The sequence below is a fragment of the Oryctolagus cuniculus genome, chromosome 16 (assembly GCF_051225735.1).
Source record: "Oryctolagus cuniculus isolate XC-2025 breed Fujian yellow rabbit chromosome 16, ASM5122573v1, whole genome shotgun sequence".
Classification (NCBI taxonomy): domain Eukaryota; kingdom Metazoa; phylum Chordata; class Mammalia; order Lagomorpha; family Leporidae; genus Oryctolagus; species Oryctolagus cuniculus.
The window spans coordinates 58,221,420-58,242,973 of NC_142882.1; the positions used below are offsets into that span (position 1 = coordinate 58,221,420).

Below are 21,554 nucleotides of genomic sequence, written 5' to 3' on the forward strand. Positions count from 1 at the left end.
CTTTGAAAAATACATTGAATTTCTGAGTATATTTAAAATGCATATGAATGTTTATCATTCTGATTACTAATTTTTTCACTGTATATCAATGTTTTTAAGATGTTTATGTTGCTGCATATAAATCTAATTCATCCCTTCTGGCTACTTAAAAATACTCTTTATCCATAGTAACTCAGCATTTTACTTACTCATTCCCCTGTGTACAAAACAAAAAACTTTACTAATAATGTCATGTTCTAATTATCTTGGCTGCAAAACAAAGCACCCCTCACTTAGTGACTTAAGATGACAGCAAGCATTTATTCTACTCACAGATCTGCAAACTGGGCCAGGACTGGCAGGGACAGCACCATCAGCTAGAGCTGGTGGTGACTCAGCAGGCTGGGGCTGGGGCAGGGAAAGCCTCTCCCGTCATCTGGGACCTCAGCCAAGGCTCACTGCCAGACCCGCATGAGGCACGGCCGTGTCGCCGTGGTGGCTGGGCTCCGAGAGGGCCAGGCAGATGTGCGTGGTGTTCAGGATCCAGGCAACCAAGTCTCCCTGAGCCGCTCCGCTGTGCCCTGTGCTTGGGGAGGGCGGGACGCTCCCAGGCTCCGAGGCGAAGGTAGCCCCTCACGACCTGCTGCAAGGACAGCAGGTGGAGCGGGCTCGCCCGCAGCACTCTTTAGTCAAGACGATTTGGTGCATTTGTGAACGTGAAAAATTAGATTTGGATATAACTACATGGCTTGAGGCTGATGGGCGAAGATGTTTAATTGTGGAATTCCAAATAGGCTTTTATTTTGCCTTTTTGCCAGAGTTCTAGGGTGTAGCCAAGAAACGCTTGCTCCCTGTATCCCTGGACTTTTTCCTGTGGTTATCAATACCTTTCCCTGGGTTCGTTCTTTGTGTGAGATCCACCAGTTCATACAGGATGATCACTAAACCTGTGCACACTGAATGTAATAAGGAAAAGTAGAGTTTTTTTTTTTCTTTCTCTCCTTTATAAAATGTATCTGGGGTGGCGGTGCCGGCACTGTGGCATAGCAGGTAAAGCCACCAACTGCAGTGCCGGCATCTCATATAGGCACTGATTGCAGTCCTGGCTGCTCCACTCCTGATCCAGCTCCCTGCTAATGCACCTGGGAAAGCAGTGGAAGATGGCCCAAGTGCTTGGGCCCCTGCACCCGCGGGGGAGACCTGGAGGAGGCTCCTGGCTTTGGTCTGGCCCAGCCCTAGCTGTTGCGGCCACCTGGGGAGTGAACCAGCGCAAGGATCTCTGTCTCTCCCTCTAACTCTTTCAAATAAATATTTTTTGAAAAACATGGAAGTAGGCCCATAATCTTTGCAGCGCTCATGCCTTCTCTCGGACCTCTCCCGAGACTGTTAACCTGACGGTGCCTGCACAGGCAGCATCGTCGGAAGAGCTCGGCCTGTGGTCTGGGGATGCGACACGGTGAGGGCACGAGTGTTCTGGCAGTCAGGACAGGGCGGGCTGTAGGGCGTCCATCCAAAATGGGGGACGTGAGGAGAGGGGAGAAGGGGCAGGGGGAAGGGGAGAGAGGTCCTACTTCTTGAATGGGCCCAGGAAGGTTTTCCATTGGCTGCCCTCGGCACCGTCTCTGCAAAGGTTGATGTTGCCTAAGATGACCTTGGAAACCACACGCTGAAGCGGGCAGAGCCAGACCCTCTGACCCTCCCCCTGATCTGAAACCTCCTGGGACGGCCTGGGCAGTGCTGTTGTGCATCAGCCATTACATAGTTAGGGCGTCCTTGTCACAGCAGTTAGCCTTCCTTCAATTCCGTGCATCACCTCGACTATCCTCTCCCAGTTACAAACTACTCCCCAAATGCGGCGACTTAGAAGCCTAGTCTCAATTAACTTGGAGTCTCTGGGTCAGACACTGGGGTTCTTGCCTGTGCTTGTCCGTGTAACTCCATGCAGCACGTGGGTCATCTGGACCAGTTGGTCCGGTGCTACCTCACTCACACGCCTGGAGACAGGCGCTGGCTGCTGGCTGGACCGCTGTCTCCAGCAGGCTTGCCTGCGATCATTCTTGTGACGGTGGAAGCGTTCCCAGCAGCAGGGGCGGGCAGGCCCCGATCTGCAAGTACTTCTCCAGCGTCTGCTTGCAGTGCCTTTGACGGGGAGCCTTGACCTTGCAAGTCACATGGGAAGAGGAAGCCATCTTATTGGGCCATATGTGTTACTATACTAATGAAAAAACGAGGCATGTAAGATGTATATTCACACATATACATCTTAGTTGCCTATCTGAAAAGAGCCAGCCATGAGGCCGTTGTCAGAACCAGTGAGCTCAGTTCTAATTTTAGTGTTGGGTATGATAAAAAAATCACTTGGTTTTATTTATTTATTTATTATTTATTTTTTGACAGGCAGAGTGGACAGTGAGAGAGAGAGACAGAAAGGTCTTCCTTTACCGTTGGTTCACCCTCCAATGGCTGCTGCGGCCGGCGCATCGCACTGATCCAAAGCCAGGAGCCAGGTGCTTCCTCCTGGTTTCCCATGTGGGTGCAGGACCAAAGGACCTGGGCCATCCTCCACTGCACTCCTGGGCCACAGCAGAGAGCTGGCCTGGAAGAGGGGCAACCGGGACAGAATCCGGCGCCCCGACCGGGACTAGAACCCGGTGTGCCAGCGCTGCTAGGCGGAGGATTAGCCTAGTGAGCCGCGGCGCCGGCCGCCACTTGGTTTTATTTTAAAGTTACTTTTCAGATCTACAGAAGAAAACATTTACTAATACATCATACATTAGATGAGCAGAGTCGGCACTGTTAGTGAACGCTATTCATTTCCTTACACTGCTGAATCCATTGTCTGAGTTATCTGACCTGTACCAGTGGGTCAGCTCCTGGTCCACTCTGCCTGACACTGAATGGGACCAATTTCCCAAGGCCCTGTGGATTTGTGATCCATACACTAACTAAAGCCACTCTTACAGGGTTAGTTACGTTGGCCCTTATGTAGACTAACTGGTAAGTAAATAAACGATTAAGGTATAAATTCAGTACTTTGTCCCTTTCATGCAACTTTTATTGTGCCACACTGTCGCAGAAGGCTTCCTTCCGTCCCCAGGACAAAGTGTTCTAGAATGCTCTACCTGCATGCTGACAGTTTAGCCCGAGTTCTGGAGCCACAGTGCCCAACTGCAAACCCCTGGAGATTGAGTTGCTCAATCCCCAACTGTACACATCTGAAAACTGAGAATGATTACTGTGACCTTCCTCCTAGGGCTTTGTGAGGATTAAATAAGACAAACTACCTAAAGCCCTTGGATCAGAACCTAGCCCAAGCTATAGTCATACCAACTTCATTTTTAAATGACTTTGCAGATCTGAGAAAGAAACATCTACATAGACTGAGGCTTTGTAAGAGGCTGGCTGTGTTTTTAGGAGCTGGAGAGCTGGGACGTGTATACCTTTCAAGTGCTACCCATCGGTGTGCACACAGAACGAGAAAGGTCACTGCAGAGGGCCAGTATCTGCTGAGAACGCATTCAGGAGATGCGTGCTCATTGCTCGGCAGGTTCTCTGCAGCCCTGAAATTCGCCATAAAGAAGACCTGGGAGGAGGGTGGAAACACTCCCCCAAGTCTCCCTGCAGGCTTCTTGTCTCCTCTCACCGTGCAGGATGTCTCCATGCTGTACCTGACTCAAGTGGCAGCAGAGCCTCAGGGTTCCACAGGTGATAACCAGCTGGCATCGCCTTCTCTGACTTGGACCTTGCTTTAGATTCTCCTTAGCTCCATCTGCGCTGCCTCCTGGGGTTAGTGTGAGGTAAATGACCAGAGGAGGGGCTGGGGTGTTGTGGGAGGGCCCTCAGCAAGGTCCCCGCGTCCCTGGAGCTCTTCCATCCTGTTGAGGGATGTGAGACCTGGAGGCTCGCTCCCAAGAGAAGGAACTGGGGGAGATGGCAAAGGGCTGTTAAACCTTTTTTTTCTTTGAAACAACAAAGGAATTAAAATGAATAAAAGTGATGTTTACATGTTAAATTTATATACATATATATATATATATATAAAAATAAATAAAAGATTTTGGGGCCAGCGCTGTGGCGCAGCAGGTTAAAGCCCTGGCCTGAGGCACCGGCATCCCATATGGGTGCCAGTTCTAGTCCCGGTTGCTCCTCTTCCAGTCCAGCTCTCTGCTATGGCTTGGGACAGCAGTGGAAGATGGCCCAAGCCCTTGGGCCCCTGCACCCACATGGGAGACCTGGAAGAAGCTCCTGGCTCCGGATCGGCTCAACTCTGGTCATTTCAGTCCATTAGGGAGTGAAGCAGCAGATGAAGACCTCTCTCTGCCTCTCCTTCTGTCTCTGTGTAACTCTGACTTTCAGATAAAGCTTTAAAAAAAAAAGATTTCATTTGAAAGGCAGAGTGACAGAAAGATCTTCCACCCACTGGTTCAGTCTCCAGACAGCTGCATGGTCCAGGGCTGGGCCAGGCTGAAGCTGGGAGCCAGGAACTCCATTCAAGTCTCCTTTGTGGGTGGCAGGGGGCCAGTCCCAGGAGCATCCGCAGGGAGCTGGACTGGAAGTGGAGCGGCTGGGACTTGAAGTGGCACCCAGGGATTCTGGCACTGCAGGCTCCCCCACGGAAGATCGGGTACCGTGCCCCTCCCCGGATTCCACATGCCCTCGGGGCAGCTGTCCTACCCTGTCTCCCTCATTGCACTTCTTGAAAGATGGCCTCACCTTCCAGTTAATTCGTGACTGTCTCCAGTCTGGCTTCCTTGCTCTTAATTTACCCAGGCGGCTCTTATAAAGATGAGCCAGGACCTCAACATTGCTAAATCCACGGGCACTGCTCGGGTCTAAATGTACTGCAATCTTACTACAAAAACACACAGTTGTAACTGTCGCTCTGTAATCCCCTCAGGGAAACCCATTTATCTCCACTGGCCTCCTCAACACCACATTACCACCACCATTGTTGTTCCTTCGACCTTTCTGGTCTTTGCCAGTCTCCTCTGAAGGTTCACCGTCCTTTGCCATGTCTGCTCTCTCCTTGCATTGTCTCCTTCATGGCCATGAATGTATTCATTTGACTGGAAATCTCTCTGCATTTATGTCTCTTAAAAGTTTTTTGGGGGGCCAGGGCTGCAGCGTAGTAGGTTAAGCATCCACACGTGGCACCAGCATCACATACGGCTGCCGGTTCGAGTCCCACTGCTCCTCTTCCAATCCAGCTCTCTGCTGTGGCTCAGGAAAGCAGTGGCAGATGGCCCAAGTCCTTGGGCCCCTTCCATGTGGAAGACCAGGAAGAAGGTCCTGGCTCCTGCGTGCGGATCGGCCCAGCTCTGGCCATTGTGGCCATTTGGGGAGTGGACCAGTGGATGGAAGACCTCTCTCTCTGCTTCTTCCTCTGTCTGTAACTCTGCCTCTCAAGTAAATATTTTTTTAAAAAGTTTTTTTGCATCAGCTACTTTTTTTTTTTTTTATTTGACAGAGTTAGACAGTGAGAGAGAGAGACAGAGAGGAAGGTCTTCCTTCCGTTTGTTCACCCCCCAAATGGCCGCTATGGCTGGAACTACACCGATCCGAAGCCAGGAGCTTCCTCCTGGTCTCCCATGCGGGTGCAGGGGCCCAAGCACCTGGGCCATCCTCCACTGCCCTCCCGGGCCACAGCAGAGCGCTGGACTAGAATTTGGCACCCATGGCGCCGCAGGCAGAGGATTAACCAAGTGAGCCACCGTGCTGGCCCAGCTGCTGCTTTTCTGATGTGTGGACTCTCCTACTCTCCTGTCTTGTCCGGCAGTTGCGTTTTATTCTGAACTCTTGAAATGGCTGCCATGTCCTGACGCTTGGCCAAGCTTGGCAGTGATGTGTAGGGAGGGGGATGTCAGAGCAGGCAGCCTCTTTCAAAAGGGGAACTCTGGGCATTGCTGGGTCTCTTAGGAGAGGTGTGGCAGGGAGAACCAGGAAGTGAGAAGGGGAAGTAGGACAATAGCCAAGGCAAGTGTGGCCTCAAGTTCTGCCCGAAGGCCTTGTGGCAGGAGCTGGGGACCCAGCATGGAAATCCATCTCAGAAGCTTCTGGGCAGAGCCTTCCAACAGCAGCTGTCCCTGCAAGCAAGGGTTCTTCCCCTTTCACATACAAGCAAGTTTTTAAAATAACAAAGTTGTTGCACATACGTTAAAACTCTTCAGGACAGATAAAGGGGAAGAAGAATGCAAATGTAAAATATTATTTTCACTTTTTGAAAAGCAGAAACACAGATGGGGAGATATCTTCCATCCGCTTGTTCACTCCCCGTAATCCCACAACAGCAAGGGCTAGCCCAGAGCAAAGCCAATAGAGCCCAGAACTCCACCCAAGTCCCCCATATGGGATGTGGGAGTCCCAAGTGGCATTGTAACCACTGCACCAAATGAAGAAAGTCCCTCAAGATCCACATATCACATCCCGCATGCTCAAGTCCCACTCCACCCCCATATAATTCCAATTTTTTTGTGTGTGCACCAAGATGTGTGTTTGGCACAGCAGTTAAGACACCTGCATCCCACATCAGAGTGCCTGATTCTAGTCCCAGCTGCTCCACTTCTGATCTGGCTTCCTGCTAATGCACAGCACGGGAGGCAGCAAGTGATGCCTCCAGTACGTGGGAGGCCCTGATGGAGTTCTGGACTCGAGGCAGAGGCAGAGGCAGAGGCAGAGGGAGTCCATGCGCTTGTTCACTCCCCAATCTGCCTCAACGGCCGGAACAACGATCCTTAGCCAGGAGCTTTTTCCAGGTCTCCCACATGGATACAGGGGCCCAAAGACTCGGCCCATCTTCCACTGCTATCCCAGGCCATAGCAGAGAGCTGGACAGGAAGTGGAGCAGGTGGGACTTGAACTGGCGCCCATATTCCATTATTCCGTTAACTTTTGATGTACGCTTTATTAGCAAATGATGTAGTATTTACATATAATCTAAGCACTTCCCCTCATATATTTTACATCATTGCAAGATTACTTTTACTTAATACAGTGTGTTACATAAATAGTATTACACTGTATTGTGTAAGGAATGACAAGAAAAATGTCTCCAGTTTGGATACAATTTTTTTCTCATTTTGACCTGTGGTTGGTTGAATCTGCAGATGCAGAACTTAAGACTATAGAGGGCCAATGGCATAGGCAGTCAGCCTTGGAATTGGCTCTTGGACTTTGCCATCAGTTTGGAACTGGTGCTGTGGTTTTGGGGGGGCTCTGAGGGTTAGGAAGGACAGCCCCACAGGGCCCCCGTCTTCTCGCCTTATCCCTCATGCTCATGGAGGCAGTGAGGAGCTCTGATTAGGTAATGAGAGCTGCAGCTACTGTCCAACATGCTTTACGCACGTGAGCTCATCTGCTCATCACCAAACAAGCCTGCAAGGGGAACAGTTACATCAATTCCATGCTGCAGGTGGGAATCACAGGGGGTGCCAAGTCACCTGTCCAGGAATTGCAGGGGATGTCAAATCACCTGTCCAGGTCATAGCTTCTGGCAGGTAGCCCTGTTTGCTGAACCCAGTCCCTCAGTCCGCAGGGAACTGGCAGACATACTGTTCCTGTGTGCTTTCAGTCCTCTGCACGTGTTGATGTCTTTGACCACATGGATGGACAGGTTTACAACAAAACTGCTTCTCATGCAGTGCCCTCTGGTTGGAGTCTTTTAAAACAGAACAGTAGGGACTGGCGCTGTGGCACAGCAGGTAAAGCTGCCACCTGCAGTGCCGGCATCCCATATGGACGCTGGTTCAAGTCTCGGCTGCTCCACTTCCGATCCAGCTCTCTGCTGTGGCCTGGGAAAGCAACAGAAGATGGCCCAAGTCCTTGGGCCCCTGCACCCATACGGGAGACCAGGAAGAAGCTTCTGGCTTTGGATTGGTGCAGCCCCAGTGGATGGAAGACCTCTCTCCCTCTCTCTGCCTAACTCTTTCAAATAAATAAATCTTATAAAATAAAACAAAACAATATCGGGGCTGCCTCGGAAGAACCCACGCCCCTCAGCTTCAGCCGTCCACTCATCATCCTGGACCCCGCAGCAGGGGCGGAGGCCGAGGGTCACTCGTGCTCTTGTTCCTGTTTGAGGGGGAGCACGGAGGTGCGCACCAGGAGTTTCCGCCGTGTCTTCCTCCTTCTCGGGTGCCTCTCCCTCAAGGGGAAAGCATGAGGGGGCGGAGGAGGTCCCCTGCCTCTTCTATTGCATCATCTCTGTGCCGCCGCCCAATGGCGGCCCGGCCACCATGCCCAGGCCAGGCAGGAGCACACCGAGCACACCGAGCACACCGCCGCTCTCTGCTGAAGCCGCACAGCCCTGCACCCCGCACCCAGACCCATCGGACAAGACAGAGTCCCTCCCACCCAGCAAATCTGGATGTTTTGCGGTTTACCCATTCCTCTTTTTTATTTTTTACTTTATTTTTTATTTAACAGGCAGAGTTAGACAGCGAGAGAGACAGAAAGGTCTTCCTTCCGTTGGTTCACCCCCCAAATGGCCACTACGGCTGGCGCTGTGCCGCTCCGAAGCCAGGAGCCAGGTGCTTCCTCCTGGTCTCCCATGGGGTGCAGGGCCCAAGGACCTGGGCCATCCTCACTGCACTCCCAGGCCACAGCAGAGAGCTGGACTGGAAGAGGGGCAACCAGGACAGAATCCAGCGCCCATATGGGATGCTGGCACCACAGGTGGAGGATTAACCAAGTGAGGGATGGCGTAAGCCCTCATTCTTCTTTTTCTAAATATCAGAAATGCAATGAATGCCTCCAAAAATATTCCCCGATCCCATTCCTCTATTTCGCACAGAAAACTACAACCTGAAAGTGGATGAACTCCATTTCTGTGTATTTTTTATATTTTACTGCAAAAGTACGTATCTATATATAATATAGTGTAGTTTTTGCAAATTGAAATAAATGCTATGACAGCCGGGGTGGGGACAGAAGAGTGTGCCAGCCAGGCCTCCTGCATGGCTAAATCATTTGGGCCGCAAACATAATGGACTAATTACTGGACACATGCTGCCCTCTTGTGATGGAAACCATAGTCCCCCTCTCTGCAATGGGCCTGTTTCCCCGTCAGGGGGTGGAGACTGCGCAGCGGGCAGTGAGGCTGCTGCGGCCGCACGCTCAGGGCTCTGACCTGCCATTCTCCAGCATGCTCCTGGGGGCCAGCAACTCCGAGCACCGTGGGTACAGGAGGAGAGTCAGGCTTCCCCAGGAAATCCCAGGAACTTACAGGGACCCATCCATGTCCCCGGGGGAAGCATTCCCATTCTTCTCAACCTGCCCTGGCTGACTAGAACCAGGTTTCCGGGGCTTGGGGAACTGCTGTGCAGATTGATGCAACAGAGGAAGATACAGCCAGCTGGAAGCCCTGGTTCCTGCTCCCGCTCCGTCGGACCAAGGCGTGTGACTGCGGGAAGTCCATCTCCTTGCTTGGCTTCCTCACTATCCACGCCTACGGGAGGGGCTGGGTTGAGGCTCAAACACCGCCGCGGCCCCACTCTGCACTTGCCAGCAGCCCTGTTCTGAGCCCCTGCCTTGGGCTTCTTTCTATTTTGACTTACTTCCTGATGGACAGGACAAGGTACCTAGTCCTATTACTAGTCCTCAGCTTTGACACAGTCCTGGTGTCACAGGGCTATGGGGAGCAGAGTTTCCGTGTGACCCAGCGTTGGTGGGTGCCGTCAGGCTGGGCTTGTTGGGCAAAGGACACACACACACACAGTCAAGATAAGCTGGTTGGGAAGATCCTGGCCCTGCACACGAGTGCCTGATTAGCCTGCACACTACCACTTGGGACATGCAGGTGTGCAGATGGGTCAGCTCTTGGCCACACTGTAGCTACTGCCATGGCCAGGCACTGGAGGTGACCCGGATGTGCCCCAGCAGTGCTGAACCCTGCCCAGACTCAGGGCCAGGGAGCTCTAATCCCCACTTCCTCCCACTGATGAGAAACAAAACAACCAGAATCTTTGCCTTGATGACCCCACTCCAAAGAAATAACCATGAAGGATTTATTTTCTCATTTGTTGTTATTTTGAGCGAGCGAGAGAGAAAGAGTGCGCTCCCAGCTAATGGTTCTCTCTTCAAAATGCCCAGAAAGGCTGGGACTGGGACAGATTGTTATGCCCCAAGTTGGCAGGGACCCAACATCTCCTGCCTCCCAGGGTGCCCTCTAGCTGGAAGCAGAGCCAAGCCTGAAGCCCAAGGCCTCCAATAAGGGAGGCGGCATCCCAAGTGGTATCTTCACTGCTGCGCCAAAGGGGCCCCAAGAATTTTCCTTTAATTCCATAGAAACATCCATAATAATCACCGCCACTGTAGCCAGTCTAGAAACATGAATGCCCAGCAGTCAGGACGTAATTAGGCAAATTCTGAAACTCCTAGAATATAAGTGATAATTGTAAAGGCTATGTAACAGCGCGGGCAGATGCAAATGTACACTGTAATTACGGCCATGTGAAAGGCTCCCCCAGCACCACCCGGAAGATGCTACCCAGAATCTAAACGCCGCATCAGTAGTTACCCTCAACAGTTTAAGGTGTCCTTTTAATGGCACTGCACTGCTACCGCGACAAAAATAAATGTACTACGGATAGGAAGAGAGGAAACAACTTCACAATATTTTGAAACTTGTCATTGGCCCTTAAAAAACCGGCCACGGGAAAACTCTGGGCTGTGCTGACACACTCACACTTCTGGTGGCTGTCAGCACTGACCACAGTCCCTCGGGGGGCCGGGGCCTTGTCCCTACCTGACGCCCCTCCACCCCACCCCACCCCACTCCACTCCGGCTGGGTTCGGCCACACAGGCCCACAGCACTGCTCCAAGCAGCGTTTGTGCCCATCTGTGTGGGAACAGGCGTCTCAGCCTCCTCACCAGCCAGCCCCACTCATTAAAATTCCTCTCCACAGACCTGAGACGGTGCTCAGGGCTTTGCCTTTCAGCTCCAGAACGAGGTGGCTTGTTTCCTATAAATGAGGTATCACTTACCAGAAACACTCGTGTGCCCAGCCTGGAAATGGGCCAGAATGTCCACGTGGGAATCTATTTTCTCCTCTCCCCTTTCACCTCCCCTTCCTTCCTTCCTCTCATTCTCCTTCCTTTTTCTTTCTTCCTCTTTTCTTTATAAAGATCTTATTTATGTGTGAAAGGCAGAGTGGCGGAGAGACAGAGACAGACTTTCATCTGTTGGTTCACTCCCCAAATGGCCGCACTGGCAGCATTGGGCCAGTCCACAGCCAGAAACTCCATCCAGGTCTCCCACATGAGTGCAGGGGCCCAGGCACTCGGGCCATCCTCCACTGCTTCTCCAGGCCATTGGCAGGGAGCAGGATCGGAAGGAGAGCATCAGCACTCGAACTGGTGCTCTGATATGGGATGCGGGCCTCACAGGCAGTAGCTTAAGCCTCTGCCCTGGAATGCTCTGCTACGGGAGTTGCAAGATCAGCTGACCTAGCGCAGGACCCTGGCTCTGTTGTTCATTGTGTGGTGCAGGCATGACCGCCCCCCCCCCCCCCACACCGCCATGTTGGGTGAGCAGCCCGATTTTTTTTCTTTATCTATTTGAGAGGCAGTGGTTAGACAGGGAGACAAAGAAGGAGGGAGAGACAGAGAGATCCTCCATCTGCTGGTTCACTCCCCAAATGACCACAACGGCTGGAGCTGGGCCCATCTGAAGCCAGGAGCTTCTTCCAGGTCTCCCACGTGAGTGCAGGGGCCCAAGCACTTGGGACCCTTCCGCTGCTTTCCCAGGCCATAGCCGAGAGCTGGGGCAGAAGAGCAGCAGCTGGGACACAAACTGGCGCCCCCACGGGATCCCGGCGCCGCGGGTGGAGGCTAAGCCCACTGCACCACAGCGCCGCCCCAATGGCAGCATTCCTTGGTGACTACGATGGAACCTACGGCTGTGTTTTCCACTGACAGCGCTGGGATATTGCAAGCAACTGGACACTGACTATTTGGGGGTTTTACTCCGAGAACCTCGGTGCCACATCTGGCCTTGTTCCAAGTTCCCTGAGCCGGAGGAGTTCCACTGTGAGCCCAGACGAGCAATGTGTTTGTAAACTCCCGATCCCAGGGACGTGACGCACGGGAGCCGTCGTCTCCTTCCCGGAGCCAACCCGCGCACCCTGTGGACAGAAGTCTGAACTCTTTCTAACGGCAGTCTCCCCTTACCTGCCGTCCCGCTTTCCGTGGCTTCAGTAACTGCCGTCAACCATGGACGGAACGTTCCAGAAGCAAACGGCTCATCAGTTGTGACACGGCTGCTCCACCCTTCCCTGCACGTGAACCTTCCCGCCGTCGTGCATAACACGCAGCACTGGGTTCACGTCACTCTCATTATACTTAGTGACAGCCCCCAAGCAGGACCAGGGCACAAGCCGCGGCGGGACTGCTGGGCCCTGCGCCGCCTGTGGCGCTGGGGAGCGCAGAGCAGGAACATGGCGGAGCACGCGCAGTTCCCAGCATCCCCCGGGCTCTTCAAACCTATCGCCTGTGGGTGGGGCGCGGCGCTGCTGCCCTCTCATTGGTCATTTTTTTTCTTTTTTTGTATGAGGCAAAGTCTGCGCACCTGTGCTGCAGGTGTGCATGTGCAGCAAATTAGGAGCCCACGTGCGGCTTCTATCTGCCTTGTAGAGGACCTGAACGGCGGCCACACTTAGCCTAACGCCCGGGAGGGAGGCAGCCATGTCCGGCAGTGTCTGGGCGAACTCTAGTTTTAGCCATTTAATAACCCAAGTGTGGTTCTCAGTAAAGCCCAGGCGGGCTGAAGTCTGTCCAGGCACCTGGGCGGAGGGGGGGGGGGGGGGAGCTTTCTGCCATCTAGCACGTGGCCCCCTCAGGCGTGAATGCTCAGCTCCTGGCGAAGCGGGGTTGGGGGTGGTGGGAATGGGCCGGGGGGGGGGGGGCCCACAGCTACTGCGGGTAACAGCCAGGCCCCCTGATTGCATCCCTCCCAACACGGAGCTGCACACAGCCAAGCTGGCAGCCCAGGATCAGGGGGCCCCGTGGGAGGCCCCTCCCCCTGCCCTGGCGCTGCCACCTGCTGTGGGCAGCAGTGAGGGTGTGTGGTTCCACCCCAGCCAACTGACTCACATGGGATTTCCTTGGGGAAGCCGCGTGCCTGGCTGCCGAGGCCAGGTGGGGAGAACTCAGGGGCTGGCCCGGGTCACAGGGGAGGCCAGCAGAGGAGCAGAGTGGGGCTGGCCCCCACCGCCTCAGGCCCCCCAGGCTGGCAGGTCAAGATGGGGAAAAGGCCCCCAGCACGCACGGACTCCAACAGCACCTGGAGCGCTTTTTATTAACAAACAAGCTGACAAACGGACAAACAGCTTGTGGGGGGACACCCCTACCCGAGACCCCTACGCCACGTGCAGGGTGTCCCACCAGCATGCTCTGCGGCTGAGGTTTCTGCCGGCTCCCGGAGTCGGGGCTCCAGCTGCTCAGGGACAACAAGTGGCCCTTCGAGAGAGACCGAAGCCGCCACTTGATGCTGGGCCACAAGCCAGGCCAGGCTGGGCGCCCTCGGGTGGGCAGGAAGCAAGTTGTCTCTGGACAGAGGAACGCAGCCTGGACGAGCCAGAGGCTGAGTGGGGCCGAACACGAAGCAGGCACTGATCTTGCTCTGTGCTTGTCAGCGGACAGTGAGACTAAACCAACGGCCCACAAAACCTCAGCTGAGTCAAATCTCCACGCTGTCCATGCCTCAGTAGCCACAGCTGTGAAATGGGAACAGCCCAAGTACAGCGGAAGTCTTGGGGAGGAAGGGGCTGCTTCAGGCGAGACACAGAGCACCTTCTTTCCAGGAACATGGGCACCGACTGTGCCCGCAGGCTGCGTGCCGGCCGCCATGCCCACTGACGCTCGGGACGGGTGCGCGCAGGAGCTGAGCCAGCCGCCTCTGTGCTCTCTCACTTCTCGGGCTTCGAACAAAAGCAGTTACAGTCCGGTGTCTCCGGAGCACAGGAAGCACATGCCCGTTCTGCGGAAACTCCCACAGCTCACGGGACACAGCCTGCTCCAGCAAGGCTGTCCCAGGGGCTCAGGGAGGTGGCCAGGTGGCCTGCACTGCCACAGGCCCGGCTCGGCAGGGCACCTCCAGGCCGAGTCAGAAACAGATGAGCCTCTTCTCCTCCGCAAAGGCTTCTGCCTCCTCGGGCTGCATCAGGTTTCCATTCAGGCTGTTGAAAGGGGCAACACGGTTAAAGGAGCCTCACTGAGGTCAGCTCCATGAGCCTGGAATCTTTAAAAATCTTCCTGTGCTGGTTCCCTCCCCAAATGCTTTCGATAGCTGAGGCTGGGCCAGGCTGAAGCCAGGAGCTGGGAACTCCACCCAGGTCTCCCTTGTGTGTGGCAGGGGGCCCAGGCCTCACAGGTGTGCATTGCAGGAAGCTGGGCTCAGGAGCGTGCCGGGACTCGAACCCCGGGCACTCTGTCATATGAAACAGGGGCGCCCCGAGTGGTGTCACAACCATGGTCCCAAATGCCCGTCCCACAGGACTGAACTTAACAATGCTTTGCAGGTCTTGTCTTGCCCTGGCCAGGCCCCAGCTGCCCAGTCTCCCCCTCTCCCTGGACGTACTGCCCTTTGGCTTGACCTCACGCTCTCTGGGCCTCCTCCTCCAGGCTGGGGCCAGGCCCTGTCCCCCTACACTCACCTGCGTGTGGCCTCAGTCCTGTGTGGGTGAAGCCACCTACCTCCTTGACTCCCTCCCTGGCTCATCTCCCCAGCTCCTCAAACTGCCCCCAGCCCCAGGGCCGCCGCCACTGAAGGGCACTGCTCTTCCTCCAGCGGCGTAAGCTACACACAAGGTCATGCCAGGCACCATCCTCAGCCTCAGGTTCTCTCACAGCAGGTGTGACCCTGGGTTCCCTCCAGGGGCCTCCACACTGGGCTGGGCACCCACATTCTGAGTCACTGCAGTGTGCCACCCATGGGCCCTGGGCACCTGCTCTGGCCTCCCACGGTGGAATGTCCTGGAGGAGCCCAGAGTGGCCATTCTTTTTAATTTATTTATTAAATGCAGAGTTACAGAGACAGAGAGAGAGACAGAGAAAGCTTCCATCTGTTGGTTCACTCCCCAAATGGCTGCAACAGCCAGAGCTGGACCAATCTGAAACCAGGAACCAGGAGCCGGGAGCTTCTTCCAGGTTTCCCACACGGGTGCAGGGACCCAAGAACTTGGGCCATCTTCTACTGCTTTCCCAGGCCACAGCAGAGAGTGGGATTGCAAGTGGAACAGCTGGGGCTTGAACCAGCGTCCATCTGGGATTTACTTGCTATGCCAGAGCGCCAGCCCCAGGGGTGGCCTTTCTACAATGCAGCTCTGAGCCCACCCCTCTCCTGCCTCAGACCCTTCAGCTGCTTTTAGGATGGAGACCAAGATGTGTAAAATGACCCAGGAAGTTTCTGCAAGTCTCAGCCTCCTGCTGCCCCCTCCTCCACACCACTGGGACCCCCAGCACATCGGCTTCTTGCAACTCCAGGACGCCTCTCCCTCCTGCTCAGAGCCTTTGCATAGGTTGTTCCCCCTTCCTGGAATGCTTTCCCTCCCTTCTTGACCAACTCCTCCTCCTCCTCCTCCATGGCTTAACTGCAGCGCCACTTCCTTCTGAGTCCCCCCGGAGGCCGCATCGCTGTTTGGTTTCTTCTTGGCCTGCTCCTTTAGAGTGTCCATCGCAGCTGAGATGGACCACTTCCTTGAGTGGGTCCCCCGCCTGGCCGGCGAACCCTGGAGGGCAGAGCCACTTAGTTCAACACAGGGTTCTCCGTGCTCCAGGGTGCCTGGCACTCAAGCTGTCCGGTCCTCAGCGAACGAATGCAGACACTAGGCCGGTCCCAGGCCTGCCCTCCAGGGGCTCACGCCCAGGAGGCGACTCCCAGAGTGAAAACTCCGCAGCCCACGGCAGCATCCGACCTTCCTGCAGGCCTGGATGGCGCTGTGCTGTTTGACAGGATCATGTTTTCCAAAAAAATGCTTTGGGGACCGGCACATGGCCTGTGACACTGGCACCCATGTGAGCCGGCTGCTCCACTTTGGATCTAGCTCCCTGCTCATGGGCCAAGGAATGCAGCAAAAGATGACCCAAGTGCTTGGGCCCCTGCACCCCCATGGGGACCTGGATGGAGTTCCTGGCTCCCAGCCTCAGGCTGGCCCAGCTCCACCACTGTGGCCATTTGGGGAGTGAACTAGTGTATGAGCAATCCCTTTCTCGGGGTGTGTGTGTGTGTGTGTGTGTGTGTGACCCTGCCTTTCAAATACTTAACATAAATCCTTTTAAAAAGTGTTTTGACCATTAGCCCAAATAAGAACCACTTTTACACTGGGAAGCAGCATCGAGGCAAACGACCCCTCCCTACCCCCACGCACACCTGAGCTACGATGAGGATGCTCAGTGCATCCTGGTATTCTGCGCTCAATCCCACTTTTAAATAACGCCGATGGTACTCGAGCAAACTGACTTTACGACCCACTAGCAAGTCCCAAAGCAGAGTTCAAAATAAACCTTCGGGGCAGGCTTGGGCGCCGTGGTTCCGACCCCTGCCTCTCACACTACGTGCCCAGGCTCCATTCCCAGACCCAGCTCCCGACTTGAGCTTCCGGCTGCCAGTGCAGGTCCCGGGAGGCAGCAGTGACAGCTCCCAGCACTTGGGTCCCTCTCACCTGCAGGAGACCTGGAGTTGCTTCCTGCCTTTGGCCTGGCTTGGCTGTGGCCATTATGGGCATTTGAGGAATGACCCAGTACATAGGAGCATGCTCTCTCTCATCTCAAATAAACAAATTAAAAGCTTAGAAATATCAAAAATACTTGTTCAAGGGGGTCAAGGCCCTGGAGACGTATTGAGGCTGGTGGGTGCACGAGCCCCTGAGCCTGTGTCAAGAGAAATCCTGCTCTTCCCATCAGCCTCTCCACCTGGGCCTGAATGGCTCACCAGGAGGGGCTGTCATGGACCTGCAGTTCAGGGCAAGTTCAGGTCCATGGGCCCCTGTCCTGGCTCGGCCCAGGCAGCACTTCCGAGTCATCAAGGTCCCTCTGCACATTACCTGATGCATCCCCAGCCCCTATCGCCCTGCCTGGCAGAAAGCAGGTGCACAGGTGTGGCCACCATTGTTCCCCTTGGAAAACAGCCCGCACACTCTGCAGGCTGTGCCCAGTCTCACCGCAGCCATGCTACAATGATGCAGGGGGCTGCTGAGTGGGGGCGTGGGAAATGGGCCTGGGGGCAGGCTCCAGGCCACAGTGAGGCACATGGTGGGGCTTCCTTCCCTTAGCATGACGTAGTGAAAAGGCCCAGTCGCTCGGATCCAGCCTGGAGGCAACCCTGCACCCCAAGGAGCCCAGAAGCGAGCCCCACACTCCTGACCAGCACGGCCACCTGTCAGTCGCACGGGTTCCAGGGGATCCCTTTCACAGCCATCCATCCCCCAAGGACCCCCAGAAAGTAGACAAGAATGGGGGGAGGGGGTCACCCAGGGCAGGAGAGCATGGACTGTACAGTTATCTGGTCCACACTGAAGTCTAGCTTCTCGTGGGTGACCCTGGGAAAGTCTGACCTCAGCGCTCAGGGCCTCGGTTTCTACATCTGTGAAATGGAGATGGCAGCCCTCCTGCACGGGGCTGCCGGGAGCACACACGGACACTGTCCCGCCTGGTGGCAGGCACACACTGGTGCCGAGGTCAAGTGGAGGAGGACACTGACCAGATCTCCAGGATGCCGGTGTTCTGGCGCAAGGCCTCCGCCAGCTGGGCCGTCCCCCTGGCTGTGATCTGGTTCTGGATGAGCCTGAAAGAAGCACAGACCGGAGGTCAAACTCAGCACCTGCCCCGTCAGGGAGGACGCGGACGCGGCGGGCCAGGGTCGGGGAGGTCGGGGGCAGGGCACTAGGGTCCATCAGCCTCTTCATCCGGCTGACAGTCTCCATCCACCCATCAGAATGAAGGGCGGCCTTTAAAGGTCAATCTTTTCATATGTTTTTTATTTTTTAAGCATTTAAAAATCTACTTACTTAAAAGCAGAGTTACAGGAAGGGAGAAGGAGGGAGAGGGAGGGAGGAGGAGATGGAGATCTTTCATCAGCTGGTTCACTTCCCAAATGACCACAATGGCCAGGGCTGAGCCAGGCTGAAGCTAGGAACCAGGAGCTCCATCCGGGTCTCCCACATGGGTGGCAGGGACCCAAGTACTAGGGTTGTCTTCTGCTGCCGTCCCAGGCACATTAGCAGGGAGCTGGATAGGAAGTGGGGCAGCCGGGACTTGAACCAGTAGCTTAACCTGCTGCACCATGTCGACCCCTTCATATGCTTTTACAGTGGGCACAATAGGTCTGTATATTCAAATGTAGACAGCGTAGTACATGCATGGATATTATGTGGGGGGGGCAATTTTCTTGGCAAGGGTACTCAAATGTGTTTGGGGACCACCCCACCCAGCAGATTCTAAGAAACATAGCATCAGGCCAGCAGGCAGGTCTGACACCCCTTCCAGGTGACAAGGCAGTTTTGTTTTGTTTTAAGATTTATTTTATTGTATTTGAAAGACAGAGTTGGCGGGGAAGATATGGGTGGGGGTAGGAGGGAGAGGGAGAGGGAGAGGGAGAGGGAGAGGGGGAGGGGGAGGGGGAGGGGGAGGGGGAGGGGGAGAGGGAGAGGGAGAGGGAGAGGGAGAGGGAGAGGGATCTTTATCTACTGGTTCACTCCCCAGATGGCCCGAAGCCAAAGCCAGGAGAGCCTGGAACTCCACCTGGGTCTCCCACGAGTGTGCCCACTGCTTTCCCAGGTGCATTAGCTGGGAGCTGGAAGTGCAGCAGCTGGGACTTGAACCGGCACCCATATGGGATCCTGGTGTTGCAGGTGGCGACTTAACCTGCTACACTACAACGCCGGCCCCAACAAGGCAGTTTTTAAGGTTAAGTTGCTGCCCACTGGTCACTTGCTTCTTTGAGTGATCCAAAGGATTCTATGCGAGGACCACATCCCACAACACCCCAAGGTGAGGGCGGAGAAACAGCTCTGCTGCCACTCCTGGTCCCGATGGAAAAGCGTGCACCACGGGGCCCCGCGCCTGTGCCCCATGCTACTGGGTGGCAGCGGCCAGGTGCAACAAAGGTTTCAGAGGTGGCGGAGAACCTGGTCCTTCCTGAAGTGCTCGCCTGGGCAGCCACCATCGGATCCAGCCAGAATTAAGTGCAGCAGAGGCAGGGGCAACGGACGCTTCATCCTGGCCTCAGTGCCCACACCCGGCTGTTTGCAGAACAGACCCTTAGGATCCTAGCACCGACCTCTGAAGGAAGGTTACAGTGTGAGGGGACTTAAAGGGGCAGTGTGGCATAGTGGTTGGAAGTGCTGCTCACAACCCCATCCCCAGTCCTCAGCTATGAAACCTTGAACAAAAGAAATGTATCAATCTGTGCCTCAGTTGTCTCATCTGCCAAGTGGGATGACTATCAGCACCCCTATATTGGGCGTGCGAGATTTCAGTGGAGACTGTGCATAAGGCACAGCACCCAGTGGCAGGGAGCTCCTGTCACTATCGCTGTCCAGGCACACAGGGCCCGCATGGCTGGGCTGCAGCTGGGACCAGGCACTCCCAGCCACACCCGCCCCCAAAGGCTGGGACCCTTGGGCTTAGTGGCAGAGGTGAGCTTCTAATGAGCACAAGTGTAACTGGATGTTTTTGCAACAAAGAACAAAAACAGAACCTGAAAGTGAGCGTGGAGATCTGATTTCAGTCAAACTCCGCTGTTTATGAGCCATCACGTTCATGGTGGCTGCCCTGCCACCACTCATGCCTCATCAGGCTTGGGGCGGGCAGCCTCCAACCAAGACTACGGCCAGAAGCCAGGAGAGAGAAGAGCACCCGGGCTGGCAGCGCCCGGCACTGGGGCCAGCACGGGCTGTGCACGCGCAGAGCAGCCGGCAGTCTCTGGCCCTGTGCTGGCTGTGCTCTCTCTGGAGGCGCTGGACTGGCCCCGGCAAAGGGCAGCAGAGAAGTCGGCAGGCTAAAATCCAGAGGGAAAAGTAGCCTCCTTTAGCTGTTGTGCAGAAATTGACAAGGTGGCCCCAAAGCCCTGTGGAAAGGCAAGGGAACTTGGAGGAGGCACATTTCCCAACTTCAAAACTCACTACAAACAGTAAGACAGTGCGGTCCTGGCATGAGGACAGACACAGGGACCAGCAGATCAAAATCCAGAACCGAACTCACACATTTATGGTCAACCAGTGTTTCGATCAGGGCCATTCAGTAGGGAAAGTCCAGCCAGCGGTGCTGGTGCAGATGGACATCCACGTGCACAAGAATGAGGCTGGCCTCTGATTTTCCACTAGACACAGAAATCAACTCAAAATGGTTTGTGGAACTATGGGTAAGAGCACAACTATGAAACGTAGCAGAAAACTTAAGTATGAACCTTCGTGACCTTGAACTAGGCAATGATGTCTTGGAGAAAACCCCCAAGGCACAAGCAACCAAAGGGAAAAACAGAACTGGACTTCAGCAAATAAAAGCTCCTGTCCTCAAAGGTCTCTATCAACAAAGCGCGTGAGAAAATATTTGCAAGTCCTGTATTTAGCAAAGGCCTAGCATCTGGGATATTTAAAGAAGTCCTACAATCCAGGGGCAGCAGCAAAACAACCCAATTCAAATAAGCACAAAGGATACGGAGACACTTCTCCAGAGATGACACTCAGATGGCCAACAGGTACACAAAAAGACAACATTGTTTGTCGCTCCCCCTCTTCGTGGAGGAACGACACAGGACCCTGCGCTGTTCTTTTGTCTGCTCGGCCCTCCCCGGGTTTGCTGCTGGTTCTTCCTGGGTTGGCTACCGTCCCTTCCACCTCCGTGGAAGGGCGGTTCCCCCTGCCACTTTCCCCACTTCCGCAGGGGAGCGGCACACCGCCGGCAGGCTCGCTCGGGGGCTGCACAGGTGTTCCTTCAGATAGATGTTCCTGGTGCATGTTGTCTCTCTCCTCCTTTATAGTCCTCTTCCGCCAATCCCAACTCTGCTACCCACACGCCGAGTACGCTGCTCTCCTCCAATCAGGAGTAGGTCCTACAGTTTATTGGTTAAACTGGAGGCAGCTGGGTAGAGGCTGTTTCTCCCTTCTCAGCGCCATATTGTGGGAGAGCAGATGCATAGAATAAGTCTTAATTCCAGTAACTTAGTCTAGTCCGAGTTGCTCCCCACAATTGTTCACCTCTGGGAAAATGGAAATTAAAACCAGCCAATTACCTCTCGCTCACTGGCGTGGCTGGATTCAAAAGATGGGTGTTGGTGAGAAGGCAGAGAAACTGGAACCTGCATCGGTTGTCGGTGAGAATGGAAGACAGGGCAGCCCCTTTGGAAGATCGTTCGGGGTTTCTTCAAAGAGTTAAACATACAGTTGCCATAGGACCCAGCGATGCCATTTCTAAGTACATGCCCAAGAGACATGCGAATGTGTTCACCCTAAGACATGGACACAGATGTTCACAGCAAGCAAAAGGTAGAAACAGCCCAAATGTCCATCAAGAGCAGAAAAACAAAATGTGAAATGTCCAAAGAAATATCATCCAGCCGTAAGAATGCAAGGAAGGACTGGGC

The 21,554-nt window shown here is 54.6% G+C and overlaps 1 protein-coding gene across 12 annotated transcripts in view; it reads right to left on the reverse strand.

The window, feature by feature from the left end:
* Positions 1–13,252: 13,252 nt before the first annotated feature.
* The window catches only part of NOD1 (nucleotide binding oligomerization domain containing 1), a 48,045-nt gene continuing 39,743 nt past the window's right edge, over positions 13,253–21,554 (reverse strand). For all 12 annotated transcript variants that reach the window (XR_016223005.1, XR_016223003.1, XR_016223004.1 and 9 more), the window contains 2 exons: positions 17,673–17,756; positions 13,253–14,151 (listed from right to left, as the gene is read on the reverse strand). Coding sequence is in view for 8 of the 12 variants with exons in the window: in XM_008261592.5 (XP_008259814.2) it covers positions 14,079–14,151; positions 17,673–17,756 (157 nt within the window). In the remaining 4 variants the exon portion in view is untranslated. The remainder of the gene's footprint in view (positions 14,152–17,672; positions 17,757–21,554) is intronic.